Genomic DNA, 15,363 nt, shown 5'->3' with positions numbered 1-15,363 from the left:
TCCTAGAATCGCCCAACCAGCATGGCCACTTTTCCAAGCTTTGCCTAACCCAGACTTTCCCAACCTAGAGCCCTCCAGCTATGTTAAGGATCTGGTTGGAAGGAAGCTGAGCTAAGCAATCACTGAGCTTGGAAAGTTGTGGGAGGCCTGCAACTCCCAGCATGATGCCAAAAGTAACTTTTTCAAGCTTTGGGCTGTGTTTGTAATTCTGCAGTTCCAGAAATAGAAACTCTAAATGCTTCTCCCATCAAATGTCTATCTTGCAGATTGTTTTACTAGCACTTTGCTGCATGGTCTGTGCTCAGAGCACCTTGGACTTAAAAGCCTTATCAAGCATATGTGATATGGGTATATGCTGCAGGAAGAACCAGGTGAGAGGTGGCCACAGCTCTCTGTATGAAAAAGATTTGTACTTTGATGTTTGTGTCTGTGTATGTGTTAAACTCACAGACAACTAGGATGGCCAGATTGAAAACTGCAGAAAGCTCTTGTGCCTTTAATAAGTAGAAGAGGGAATTTCAACAGGTGTTGCTTGTCATGCAACCAGGTAACTTCTTCTTCTATGTGTGTGTTAACTGCCTTAAAGTTGACCTTGATGTCTGGTGACTGAATGATTGAGACACCTCCAAGCTGCCATAATCATCAATTGCCCTGTTTAGGTCTTGCAAACTCAGGACTGTGGCTTCCTTTATTGAGTTTATCCACTTGTAATGTGGTTCTCCTATTTCCCTGCTAGCTTCTACCATACCTAGCATTATAGTCTTCTCATGATGTGTCCAAAATATAACAACTTCCAGTCTAGTCATCTTGATCTTATTTGTCCTTTTGGCAGTCCACGACATCCACAAAACTCTTCTCCAGCACCACATCTCAAATAAGTTGATGTTCCTCCTATCAGCTTTCTTTACTGTCTAGCTCTCACATCCATACGTAGTGATGGAAAATACAAATGTGTGTTCTTCTATACAGCCATTAAAAGGCATGATAGCCCCCTTCAGTTTTCAATCTGGCAATCCTAGAAGACAGCTCACTCACCGGTCCATACTGTAGCAGTTCAATAATTCTATGACAGAATATAGTGGAATAGTACAAGGGAGATGAAAAGGCAAACTGCATATCAAAAAGGACACTTGCCAACCTGATACAGTGGTACCTCGGGTTACGAAATTAATTCGTTCCGCGGCTAATTTCGTAACCCGAAAAACCTTCGTAACCTGAATTGCCATAGGCGCTAATGGAAAAAAATAGCTCTCTGCTGCCCTCCGGTGGCGAAATAGCGCCGAGGTTTTTTCGTAACCCGAAAAAACCTTCGTAAGCCGAAACAATAAATCCCTATGGGATTTTTTCGTATCCCGAAAAATTCGTAAGCTGGGTAATTCGTATCCCGGGGTACCACTGTATAATGTAAAGTTCTATTAATAATTTTATAATCTATTAATCTCTCTGTTTGGTAATCAAAGAAGAATGTCCCCCAAAGCAGCTCAAGCACCTATACCTTAAAATAAGTTAATGTAAGAAAGTTCACAAAATAGGTGTTTGACATCCCTTCTTCAGTTCTGATGCCACATGACTCACTCCATTCCCAAAGTCCTCCAAATGGGGTGCAAACTATGTGCTGTGGTATGATGGGAAAGTTGTCCAAAACGATCATAGTATCATAGAGTTGGAAGAGACTTCATAGAATCATAGAGTTGGAAGAGATTCTGCCATAGTGGAAGACACAATCAAAGCTCTCCTGACAGATGGGCATCCAGCCTGTTTAACAATCTCCAAAGAAGGAGATACCACCACACTCTGATGGAATGTATTCCACTCTCAAACAGCTCTTACTGTCAAGAAGTTCTTCCAAATGTTTAGATGGGATCCCTTGAATTCTACCTTGCTTGGGGTAATCCTCCTTCTCCTGGAAATTCCCTTAGCCCACAATATTCCACAATCCACACTGTTCAAGAGGAACCCCTAATCTTCTCATTTGGGAAAGAAGAAGATGGCAGGCATGCTATGGCCTTGAGTCCCAGCCTGGGAGAAAAGTGGCATATTAAGAAAGAAAGAAAGAAAGAAAGAAAGAAAGAAAGAAAGAAAGTATATAAATAAAGGGGCTTCTGATGTTCTTGGGGGTACCTTAAAGAAGATGGAGCAGTGCAAAGCAGTGCTGGTGGAATTCTTCTTCTTTAAATATGAAACGTTTTTCTAAAATGGAAAAAAATAAGGTATATTAGCACTATTACAGTTAAAAGGGGGAGAGAATCCCACACTAGCTGCAGCACAATGTAGCTTTACTTGTAGTTCATTTGAGATTTCTGGTAGTAAAGTAGCTGGCTGCAAAACATCTAGAGAATGCTAGTCCCTAATGAAGCAAGTGGTTGACTATGCTGTATGAGGAATTCTGGGAGTTGAGTTGCAGAAAACATTACTTCATTGTGTTCTGTTGAGCATAGCCTTGAGACTTCAAAACTTGGGAGCTCAAAACTTATCAAATCATTGATACAGCATTAAAATAGGGGATTACTCTAGCTGAAAAATTCAAAGACACATTAGTGTTAGGCTGCTGCCACGGTGCAGAATTAATGCAGTGTCACCTTACTTTAATTGTCATTGCTCCATCCTATGGAATCCTGAGATTAGTAGGTTGTTGTGGCCCCAGAGCTCTCTGACAGGCATGGTTAAATGTATTCATTCATTTTATTTATTTATTTATTTATTTATTTATTTATTTATTTATTTATATGCCACCTTTCTACTGGGATGAGATCCAAGGTGGCTTCCAGAACAAATTTAAAATGTTTACAAAATGCTTTAAAAACAATTTTAAATCCACACATTAAAACACTATAAAACCTTTCTCAACCATTAAAAATGTGCTTAAATAAAAATGTCTTTGCCTGCTGGCAAAAGGCAAGCAATGCTCTGATGATCTTAAAGCTCTGGCAGGTTCATATGGAGAGACTATCTTTCAAATAGTCTGGGCCTAAGCTGTGTAGGGCTTCATAACCAGCGCTTTGAATTGTGCTCAGAACTGGTAGCCAGTGAAGCTGTTTCAACAAGGAAGTTATATGCTCCCTACAACTGGCCCCAGTTAGCATTCTGACTGTTGCATTTTGAACAGTTTTCCAATTGTTTCAAAGGCAGTCCCCTGTAAAGTGTGTTACAGAAGTCCAAATGGGATGTAATCAAGGCATGTATCACCATAGCCAAATCTGATGTCTCAAGAAATGGGTGCAGCTAGCATACTAGTTTTAGCTGTGCAAAAAATGCACTCCTGGTCAGTGGTGAAACCTTGGCATCCAGGCTCAAAGTTGAGTCCAGGAGAACACCAAGCTGTGAACCTGCAATGTCAGAGGGAGTGTAACTCTATCCAGCACAAGCAGAGTCTTTATTCCTTGATGTGCTTTATAACTGACCATGAACACCTCTGTCTTGCCTGGATTAACTTTCAGTTTGTTTTCCCTCATCCATTCCATCACTGACAATAGGCACTGGTTCAGTATCTCACAAAATTTCTAATCGCAGGATTCCATAGCCTTGAACCATAGCCACTAAAGTGGTGTCAAACTGCATTAATTCTGCAGTGTAGATGCAGCCCCAGTCTGTTTCAGCATAAAAAAATATACAGTAAAGAGTTCCTGTGCCACCTTTCAGACTACCTGAAAAAATGTATTTCTAAGCATAAGCTTTTGATACATAGAGTAAGACCTTAGACAGCCGGGATTCCCTTACATCTGCTTGATGAAAGAGTTGAAGTTTCATGAGGTGAACTCATCTTTGAGCAGACTTGCATCAGTATCAACTTTTATGCTGGTCATAATTGGAAGTTCAACAGAAAGTCAGATTAGAAAAAGAGGACGGCTTCCACTTTTAAACCAATAAAGTTGGACATCAGTCTCAGGATGAAAGGTCTGGCCCAGAATACACAAGAAATACTGGTTGCTTGCCAGCATAAAGATTTGCCTTAAAATTGTAGAACCCACATGCTACTTGGAATTCTTAATATTATGTTCTAACCAACTAACACTTCAGCTACAATTGTCTGTGCATTGTCTTTTCCTGCAGAAATATCCATGCATGTCTGTAGAGACATGCTTTTGATAGAACTGTCAGAAACCATAGATGTGTGCATTGTTATGTTCCTCTTATTAAGTGGCTGCATACTTCTCATTAACTGTGAGCATCTATTGCCATCAGCTTAATTTTATTTTGCTTTTTGCCAGCCATTTGTTGCTATAGCACTCTTTCTGAATGCTTTAGAAATTAAATATTCTACTTGTACTGTTCACAGGTTGACAAGCAAAGCACCACCCAGTGTACCACCAGTAGATTACGGTATGGATATGAATTTTTTAAAAATGTATTTACTAAATATCAGGGCTGATGCAGACATACTGCTAAGTGTGGCTTAAGGAGCAAGGTTGCAGGCATATATCTCAGTTAAGGTGGGAGATATTTCTGTGTTTCTTTCCTTTGTAGGATGGGTGCCAGTTTCATAGTGCAGGCTCATACAACTTGGATCGGATACTTAATGGTTATGAAAGCTGCCTAAGAAAAAGTGGTCCCCACATTACTAGAGTAATATTTCAAGAGTCCATTAGTGAATATTGAATGTACTATAAGAGGGCCTCAATTACATAACTGACTCTAATGGTCACATGCAAAATATTAATACTGTACAACACAACAAAAACATTGGAAACTTATTATAAAAAAGGAACGAACAAGCTATGGAAAACTTCCATCTCTGCAGATCAAACTGTAACAATCCTTTGGCTTCAAAAAGTTGTATCTATCAAGCCCTCAGTGAAAAGTGCTAATATCTCTGAGCATTTGGAGACTGCATTGCAAGAAGAGCCATTTTAGATACCATTTATTCTCAAAAGCTCAGACTCAGATTATAAAAAATGCCTTATTTTCCTTTTGTTGCATAAATTTTGAATTTTTTTCTACAGTGGTCCAAAACACATTGCAGAAATAATCCAGTTTAAGACTGCTTTAACTGCCCTTGCTCAATGCTGGGGAATTCTGGTAACTTTAGTTTTTTGAGATACTTAGCCTTCCTCTGTCAGAGAGCTCCGGTGCCACAATAAACTATAATTCCTAAGCTTCCCTAGCACTGAGCCAGGGCAGTTAAAGCACTCTCAAACTGGATTATTTCTGCAGTGTCTTTTGGACCAATATGACTCTCAAGAGGTAGCCTGCACACTGACATTTTAACTCTGACAATGGGCTTATGTGGAAGACCTATACCTCTGCAATCAGACTTGTATGTAAGCCTATTTTTATCTCCTGATGGCCAGTTACAAAAGGAAACAAGCAAATTTAGAAATGAGGAGGTGAGAAAAGCTTGTGGTAGTAGAAACAGACCTCTTTTTATCTCTTTAGACTAGTTCACCACTTTGAAATAAATGTTAAGATTATTGTCCAGTTTGAAATTGACCCATGCTCATGAGAAAACTGTTTTGATTTTCTGTGCACACAAGGGATGTTCCTTGTGTGACTGAGAAGCAAAAAAGCAGTAAGTTAGTAGTAGCAGCACACAGAGGTGGCCCAAGACAATTGCTTGTCTGAAGCAAAAGACCACATGACCCCCTCCTCCATAAGAGAAGCCAGCTGAACTGGCAGTAGAATTTGACATCAACAATGATGATAGTACAGCTTCTCTACCACACCAGAGGACAGTGAACTACCTTTAGAGGCTTAGGGCAGAGCATCTGTCCCTAACAGGAGAATCTGGATGCTGCCACTGCTCCCTTCTGCTGCAACCTCTACCATCTGTTCTCTGAGGCAGCATCTTACTCTGGTTGCATCCATCTGCACTACAGAAATAATCCAGTTTCACATCACTTTAACTGGCATGGCTCAGTGCTCTGGAATTCTGGGAATTGTAGTTTGCTGTGACACCACAGTTCTCTGGCAGAGAAGGCTAAATGTCTTACAAAACTGCAATTCCCAGAAATCCATAACACTGAGCCATGGCAGTTCAAGTGTTGTCATCTGTCAAAGTGCATTAATTCTGTGGTACGGACACAGCCTATGTGTAATAGTAGAGATGGCCCTGTGATTACTGGTTGGATGCACTAAAGAACATGTTTCCACTTAGAAGATGGCCTACAGCTACAATAAAAAGCAATGTTGCTTCTGAATAAACATACGTAAGATCAGGCTGTGGGAATATTTTAAGCTGATATCTCAGATGGAATTGCCTCCACTTAAAACCCGAGTGGCTGGGACCCAGTGCCCTATCTGTGCTTGCATGAGACCTGACATGAGACCCTATGAGAACTGACAATCATCAGAAGCAAGAGCTAGTGCAGAAAATTGTTTCCCATAAAATCTATGATGATCATATGGCTATGAAATCTTACCCATAAGCACAAGTACCAGGGCAGGGAACCGTCTAATTAAAAATAATAATAATTGTAAGCCGCTCTGAGAGCCTTTAGTGTTGAAGGGTGGGGTATAAATGCATAAATAAAATAAATTCATTAAAGTAATAAAATAATTTGGATTTTAATAATAAAACACAGGTTGAGTATCCCTTATCCATAATTCCAAAATACTAAATACTCCAAAATCTAAAATTGTCCACATGAGTGGCTGAGATAATGACACCTTTGCTTACTGATGGTTCAATGTACACAAACTTAAAAAAATTATGTACTGAATTACCTTCAGGCTCTGTGTATATGAGAGATAAATGAATTTCATGTTTAGATTTTGGTCCCATCTCATTATATATATGCAAATATTCCAAAATTAAAGCAGCAGCAACAACAAAACACTTCTAGTCCGAAACATTATTGATAAGGGAAACTCTGTATACTACTTGAGAGTTTCATATTTTCAGAAATGAATAAGATCCAGAAGATAATACTAAAATTGCATTGATAGAATTTTCCTCCTCAAGTATGCTTAGAGAGTACAACATTGTACATTCAGCTATGTAAATTACTTCTACAGATTTCAAAATTTTGGATTCAGATTTGTCGTACTTAAGGTGTAACATAGATAGATTTAACCTCTGCTTACATCAGTGGAACTTAAGTTACTTTAATTCAGAGGTATGGCTTTGTGACCCTACCAATGTTATTGAATTGAAACCATTGGCATTTCTCACCATTGGCTATGCTCACTAGAGCTGCTGGGAACTGCAGTTTAACAGTATCTGGGGGACTATGCCATTCCCGCCTAACTTAAGTTGCATTGATTTCGATCTCTACCAAGTATGACTAAGACCAGATATGTCCTATTGGGTATAGATTATGCTCAGTTTTTCTAAGAGTAGTTTAAGAACTAGAATATAAGTAATCCAAGATCTATAGGGTTAGTAAACACTGTAGTAAAAGATGTAATAAGCAAATCAGTGCTTTTTGTAGTTTAATTTTTTTAAGAGAGAGTTTATTTGGCAATGTGCTAATATGTGTGCATCAAAAAAAAAAAGATTTTGGCTAACAAATTAACTTTAATGTTTGCAGATGAAGAGGAACAGTGGTCAGATGATTTTGTAAGTATAATAATTGTACATCCAAAATCACACAAAAAATGACCATAAATCTGAGTCATGACATTTTTGCTTTGATTCATCTAAGAAAAAATAAATGGCCAAGTATGCTTGACCATTTTAAGTGAATCACAGACAAGTTGTATGCAGTGCTGCTGTTCAGTCAACTAAAATATGGGTACATAGTTCTGATTTTAGCAAGACTTGACTGTGATGCATACCAATGATGATAGGGACTATTTATTACCACCCCTTTCTGGCTGCTATTTCAGTTCTCTACTGCATATAGAGCCAGTGTGATAATGAGATGTGGGAGATCCAGGTGAAATCCTCATAGTACCATGAATTAATCATATGACCTTGGGCCAGTTATTCTCTTATTCTTCCCTACCTCACAGGGTTGCTGGGAGGAAAAAATGGAGACAAGAAAACACATATGCACTGCTTTGAGCTCATTGGAGGAAACACAGGTTATAACCCTCCTTATTCACGGAATCAAATATCCATGGCTTGAAAGTATTTTAAAATACTATAAAACTAATACACAATCTGAGAGGGAGGGGTGGAGAAAGAAATCATTGAAATCCATTAAAGTCCTACCAGCAATAATATCAGTGTTTTGTGGTTAGAACTCTTTTTTGGGTTTGTTGTCCATAAACAGATGTACACATATTTTTCCTGCCTCTCCATCATAAGCTGCTTTACAAATTGACTCTCCAGTGTGGAGGTATTGAAATGAGTGAAAAGTTCTGTTTGAGTTGTTTGTAAAGCAACTACATTTCTCTGTGTTGGAACTAATCTGTGGTGCCCATTCCTATCTGCAGTTGATCTGTAGAGTCAGGAGTGTTGAATATGCATGTATAAATATAGAATTTTTAATATACTTTAATATATTTTTAATATAAATGCAAAAAAGAAGATGGGAAAAGGAAAGGAAAGATGGGGGAAAGAAATACATAGAATATAATTGTGGGTTTAGTGTAGACATTAAATTAAACTGAGCTTATGTCCAAAAATATTTGCTTCGAGTAAATAAAAATGTGAACACAGATTTAATGGATTTGAGAGAGTAACTGCTCACATACTGTGGCATTATTAAGAGAAAGGGATGTTGAATCTCTGAGCCCAAAGTGTGTTGTATCATTAAAAAGTTACAGCCTGCTAACAAAATGGGTTGTATCCTATTTCCAGGATAGTGATTATGAGAATCCTGATAACCCCTCCGATTCCGAGACGTACGTGGTCCCCTCTGAGGAGAACTGTGATGACAGCTATGAGCCCCCTCCAAGTGAGCATGAAAATAAACAAATTTCAGCATCCTTCTCATGTTCTGGAGGAGAGTATGCAGGTAATCATGATGTCTCATTCCTTGCACTTGTTTCTCTGTTGAACATCATCAATATAGAATCCAAAAGAAGCAGAAGTAATTTAAATGCCAAACAGCTTCGGGGGGGGGGGGGGGGGGGGGGGGAGATGGATCATGCATAACAGGAGATGGAATATATCCAGGATACCTTATTCATTCAGTGATGTTGTTTTGTTACAACAGGGGCTGTACACACGGGCCGCGAAACGCTGCCCCTCTTTGCTGTGCCATGTTGCTGTAGCAAGCAAACAGGGCGGCAATGCTGCACGGCAAAGAAGGAGCCACCTAGAGCAGTGCAATAAGGACTGCGTTGTAGCCATTATGATGCCACTTCTGCCCAGAGGCATGTGGGCACTCCGGCACCCTTACGTCATGAAGCTGCGCCCTGTGTGGATGGGGCCGCAGTCTTGTCATGTAATGGCACCGATATTATGGCTTGGAGCATATAGATGCTGCGCCGTAGCGAGCCCTAATTTTGGTGTCAGGGCATCACAAAGCGCCCGTGTGTACTGCCCCAATTGATTGTTTGCCAAAGCCAGATTTTTATAATTTCTTATAAGGGCCATTACAGCACTCAGTTATCAGATAATGGCAGCAGCCTTCAAATGGGAGGCTCCTTTTGGTTAATACCTCTGTATGTGTAGAACATTACAAATTGTACTTGAAAAGTCTAAGGCTAGTATTTTAGCTGGAATCCTAGGGGAAGTTTCAAGATGAAATGACTTCAGCTAAATGTGTTAAACACTGTCTAGTCAAGAGAAGTACAGTACTGTATGTCAAACTGAAATGTAACTTTTTGTGAAGTACCTGCAAATAATACAGTATCTAGTCTTGTATTGTCTGGTGTAAATCAAGTGGAGATGTGAAGGAACAGGAAACACAACATACTTACACTTCCCATTCCGCTACAGCAGACTCACATTGAAAACCAATCTCCTTCTATAGAGCTTGTTCCCACTTAGGATTTGATACGAATTAAAATAAAACGTTTTTAATAAAATCGAATTAAAATAACACAGTTGTTATCCCGCTTTCAGAATCGCTTTATTCATCGTTCCCATCTGCTTGTTTAATTCGGATTTTTTACCTGCAAGCGTTCAGTAAGCGTTCTCACTTGGCATGAAATCGGTGTTTAAATAAAGCGATTCTTCTCCTCCATACCTTATTTGGAGTTGTCAATCAATACTACGTCAGAATGACGTAACGTTAACCCGCATTAATCTGAATCGATTTATCTGTGACATCGTTTCCATCTAGTGACCGTTTCTGATTCGATTTATTTTTGGCGGGTTTTTTTTTAAATGGACCAATCAAGGCGCTTGTTCGATCAAACGTCATAAGTGCTGTCTGCCTTATTATATACATTTTCCATCCGAATTTAGTAGGAAACCCAAGCTCTTTCCAGAGGAACTATGGGATAGGTTTTCCAGGGCAGCATCCCCGCTTCATGTCTCCTCAGACAGCCAGGCAGAATCCCTTCAGAGAGCCCACAGAGATCAATGAAGGAGGCTGCTGGCAATGCGAATTTAGTAGGCAACCAAAGCCTCTCTCCAGAGGAACTATGGGATAGGTTTTCCAGGGCAGCATCCCCGCTTCATGTCCCTTCAGATCAATGAAGGAGGCTGCTGGAAAAGCAGGGAGGGAGCACTCTTCCCAAAGATTCTCTTTCCAGGGTTGGAGGAGAAGGCAGATTCCGTTTGAGAAAGAGAGGGAGAAAGGCTCTATTCCCCCCCCCCATTGATCAGAGCCCTTCCCTGTCTGGGCGAGATCAGATGCCTCCTCGCGAGGAGCCTTCCCTTCCCTGCCTGGGCGAGATCAGAGCCCAAGCGGGCAGGGAATGCCTCTTTGAGAGGAGCCTTCCCTTCCTGCCTCTCCTCCGTTAGAAATGGGCTCTCCCCACACAGAGGGGAGGTTGCAATCCACCGGGAGAAGCCTTGTAGTCCTTTGCAGATGCAGGCGCTGGAGCAGCCGGGACTTCAGGCGCTTAAAGCGCTGAAGAGATTAAGCGCCTGTAAACCATTAAAATAAAAAATAAAAATAATCCTTATCTCTTATTGAAAGACCACAGCGGACAAAGGGGTGAGGGAAGCAAAAATGGCGACAGCCACGACGGATGGGGACAGAAAGGGCAACTCCCCCAATGACAGCCCCCATCGCAGTCAGCTCCTCCCATCCTTCTAGCCCAATTCAAATGCTATCGTTCTCATCTAAATACTCCGGTTCCTAACTCGAATCAAGGGAAAAACACTAGGTAGGACCCTAGTGTTTTTTTAACACGCGTTAAATGAGGAAAACACGGATTTAAATTTTAACCCGCTTCTGGATTCGATTTCTTGTGGGAACGATTCCGGGTTGGTCTAGAACTGTTCTAGATTTAAACCGAATCCTAATGGGCACGCTGCCTAATGAAATCGATTCAGAACGCGGGGTTTCCCCTAGTGGGAACAAGCTCATAAAAAGATTAAAGCTGTAATCCTTGTACAGTACTCGTTTAGCTGAGATTAGGCCTCACTGAATTCAGTGGGATTTATACCTGCATAGGCATGTATAGGGTTATGCTGTGAGACTGCAATATGCAAGAAAGCAAGAATGCATCCCATTGAAATCTGTGGTTCCTACTGTTGATACACAACAGTAAAATACTCTGCTCCCAAAAATAATAGAAAGAAGTACATTTTGAAAGTTAAGGATTGTTCTTAGATTTGTTCCCCCCTCCCCTTCTTTCTCTCTCATGTATAGATAACAAACGATCTAGTCAACAGATGTCTTGGCCTCTCACTAAACCACTGCCTTCACTGCCAAGCCAGTCATCATCAAAACTGAAGAAACCAGCCACTTTGCCACCACCATCTGCTGCTCTGAAACCAAAACTTCCACCTAAGCCAATGGATGATGAGGTAACAGTTAAGAAATAAATCAGGTTATCCAAGGCTAGTTATATCAACTTTAAGAACAAATTATCTGGCACACATGATGAAACCTATTGCAGATAAGAAATGAGAAGCTGCTCTTATTTCCTTAGGTTCATTCACCTATTGTATAAATCAGTCACATTTCTCTTTCTCCAGTCACACAGGATTCAAGAATGGAAGAGAGAAGTGCAGAACAGTACTTGCCTATTTCTAAGAATTATATTGCTTATCTATAACAGAGAGCTTCACATATTTGTAGTATCAGGAGTAGAGGTCACACAGATAATAAAAGCTACTGTTAAACAGTCTCAGAATCATAGTAGAAGATGAATACCACAGCCTCTCCCTTCTATATTTTTTTCTTTTCATGATTATTATTATGATTATAGAAAATATAATCACTGTTTTTATCATTAAAGATCTCACCATAAATGTGTGTTTCTAGGATCAACGATACAGTGATGGTACAGTCTAGTTATGCACCTTTAAGTCAACTTTGACTTATGATGATCCTATCATAGAGTTTCCTTGGCCAGATCTATTTACAGGTTTGCCATTGTGTTACTTTAAGGCTGACACAGTGTAGGTTTCTACTGTTGAATTTGTAGTCTGGTCTCCCAGTGTACTAGCCGAGCACTCAAACCACTACACTACATTGGCCTTCTGAAACCTTACAAATGTATTCAGTGCTGAAATCTGGAATTTGTTACTTGTCATGTTTATTGTAATGCCTATATTTTATTATATTGGAAGCAGCATTAATTGTAATACTCTACCAGTGTTCACAAGCACTTCAGTGATGTTTAGGTTTTAGTAAGTTGCTGCAAAAACATCTAAATACAGAACCTGTTGAACAGACTCAAACCAGATCAGTTACTGCAGTCTCTACATAGGAGCATGGCTCAAAATGCATCCAGAAATGCTCTTAGAAGGAATTGTTGAAAATCACTGAAAATGTTACTTGTTAAGTGCAACAAACCCCAACTATAAGGCTGTTCCCATGCATTCCCTCTCACAACTTCATTATACCATAATTGCCCCAAAAATTAATGCATAAATTATTATAATATCGGCAATGGGTTATTTTTTGCATTTTTAAATTAATTTTTTATTACACAGTACATAATGCAAATTGTACAATCCACACTTCATAATATGGTATTGGTAATGGTAAACCTCCTCTGAACAAATTTTACCAAGAAAACTCGATGATAGGTGGCCATAAGTCAGAAATGACTTGTGTTATCTGTATTTTAATGTCACAAGTTCGTCAATGTGGCAGTGGTCAGATGGATGCTAGGCTGTGTGCCTGTTTTGTCCCTCTTTTATGGGAATTTCCTACAAGGTTAGGGATTTCTCACAAGGGATCCTGGGGTTAGGCAAATAGGTTCAGGCCCTGATTGGAGACTGTTGGATTTGCCTCACTCTCAGGTGGCAGGAAACTAAGGAGTGTCTGTACACCTACATAAAATCCATGGTTGTCATTGCAGGCTGGCCCCAGAACATGAGGGATTGTGGGGACAGGGCCATCAGGTGAAGAGTAGGTTATCTGATTACTGAATCCAGGCTTCAGGTCAACACTACTGTTAGGAATACGGAGCTGTGCCCTTCAGCCTCCAAAATGGATGTGTGTTGTGTTTGGCTTCTTCCACCCACAACTCCCTAGCCCTGCAATGTAATATAATTAAAAATCAACAAGGCTTATTTTCTATCTAAGTTAACCTGAAGAGTGTCCAGAGATAGGTGGTGATCATTTTATCTAGAAATCCAAACCACCTCACATCTAACCTCCAATGTTAAAAGCTTGTACAGGCATTGTGAGACTGCAAACATTCAGCCACAGGGCTAAGGCACAATACAGGGACAATGCATTGGCGTTTTAAAGTGATTTAAATCATTTGAACATTTCTTTGTGCTGCTATCTTTTATTTGTGAGTAAACATCTGGCACCTAATAGCTACTTTTGTAAAATGTTAAGTGCCACCTTCTGTCAATAGTTTCCCCTTCCACAGGGAGATTTTAAAAGGCTTACAACATAGATAGGCCTATAGATTCCCTACTCAGACACATTGCAAAACAGCCTCTATATGTATCAGACTATAGTTGTCATCCACCATGTCTCTCAGGGACATGTTTTAATGTCCAGATGATGTAATAAAATACTGTATTTTTTCTAAAGTCTGTTGAACCATTGGTTAAATGGTTGAATGAAACATTTTCATGGAACTTTTATAAACATTATCTGGATAAAAAAGATAACCGTAACAGATATACATAAATGGAAAAAGAACATAGAGCAGAAGGGGGAAACTCAGCAGAAAATCTGTTCTTTATGGGTTGTTAAAGCAAAGGCAGAGAATTATCCAGGAAAAAATGTTGTGCACAAGAGACTGATTTTTAGTGGCTTTGCTGGGCTAGAAAGAGATAGCAATGACACCAAATATGGCTTTGTCACCTGTGAGGTGCAGTCAAACTGCAGAATAAGCAAATGTAAGTCCCATTCAGTTCAAGGGAAGAATTTAAACTCACGCTTAAAGCTGTACATTGAAGAGGGAAAAGCTTTATTTTGGCTGGATCGTGCCTTATATTATACCTACAATATATTATTTCATCTCTTTATTTTCCCTCAGGCAGATTATGTTGTACCTGTTGATGATGAAGAAGATAATTATATTGAACCCACAGAAGAAAGCACACCACCACCTGTAAAACGTAACTATTGGGATTATTTTACACACAATTTCATGAAGCTGGCTAAGCAGCAGTTGTTTTGATATGTGTCAGAATGGATTTCTGTCCTACAGAGAGAGACTTCAAAGATGCTATTATCAAACCTATGCATGCAAATTAAGTTTTCATGGCCATTCCTTTTGATGAGAACCAGACTTTCCTCCAGCCCACAAAAAATGAAAACACTAGGATGGTGCAGGTGAAAAAATGATAATTTACATGGTGAAAGAAATGAAGTAAGAAAACCCTCTGAAATTCATGAGGACACCATAAGTAAACAGGTGACTTGAAGGCACGCAGATTTTGTAAAATAGATCTTTGGTACATTTTCAAAAATCTACCCCCAAAAACAAAAAAACTGTATGACCTATATTCTTGCAGGTTCTTTTCAAATAATATTTTGGTGTTCTCTGCATACCACTAAATTCTGCTCTAGAAAGCATGCCATATTCCACAGGCATGCATTTTTCTAAACCACAGCGCTTTCATTGCCTGACAGTTATAGCACTATCATTCTACTTTAATTGCTATGGCAACATCCTATAGAATCCTGGGATTTGTCGTTTGGGGAGTCACTAGAGAGCTCTGGCAGAGAATTCTAAATATTATTCCCTAAATTGCAAATCCCAGGATTCGAAAGGATAGAACCATGGCAGTTAAAGTGGAATCATAGTACTATAACTGTGCAATTCAAAAGGTTGTCATACTTTTGACATACCCATTTTTTACAGAATGCATATGTAGGAGTATTTTAAGACATACAGTGCGCCCTTGGCTTATGCAAGGGATCCGTTCCGGACCCCACCCACCCCCACGTAAGCCAAATACCGCGTATGCTCAACCCCCATTCAAGTGAATGGGGC

At 39.7% G+C, this 15,363-nt stretch overlaps 1 protein-coding gene across 1 annotated transcript in view; it reads left to right on the top strand.

Moving 5' to 3' along the window:
• Positions 1-15,363, top strand: part of BLNK (B cell linker) — a 161,026-nt gene that overhangs the window by 118,048 nt on the left and 27,615 nt on the right. The window contains 6 exon segments of the mRNA XM_042460459.1: positions 4,277-4,320; positions 7,467-7,495; positions 7,891-7,962; positions 8,684-8,840; positions 11,598-11,755; positions 14,401-14,482. Coding sequence (XP_042316393.1) covers positions 4,277-4,320; positions 7,467-7,495; positions 7,891-7,962; positions 8,684-8,840; positions 11,598-11,755; positions 14,401-14,482 — 542 coding nt within the window.

Source organism: Sceloporus undulatus, chromosome 3 (assembly GCF_019175285.1).
Source record: "Sceloporus undulatus isolate JIND9_A2432 ecotype Alabama chromosome 3, SceUnd_v1.1, whole genome shotgun sequence".
NCBI lineage: Eukaryota > Metazoa > Chordata > Lepidosauria > Squamata > Phrynosomatidae > Sceloporus > Sceloporus undulatus.
This window is presented reverse-complemented; position numbering and strand designations above follow the sequence as displayed.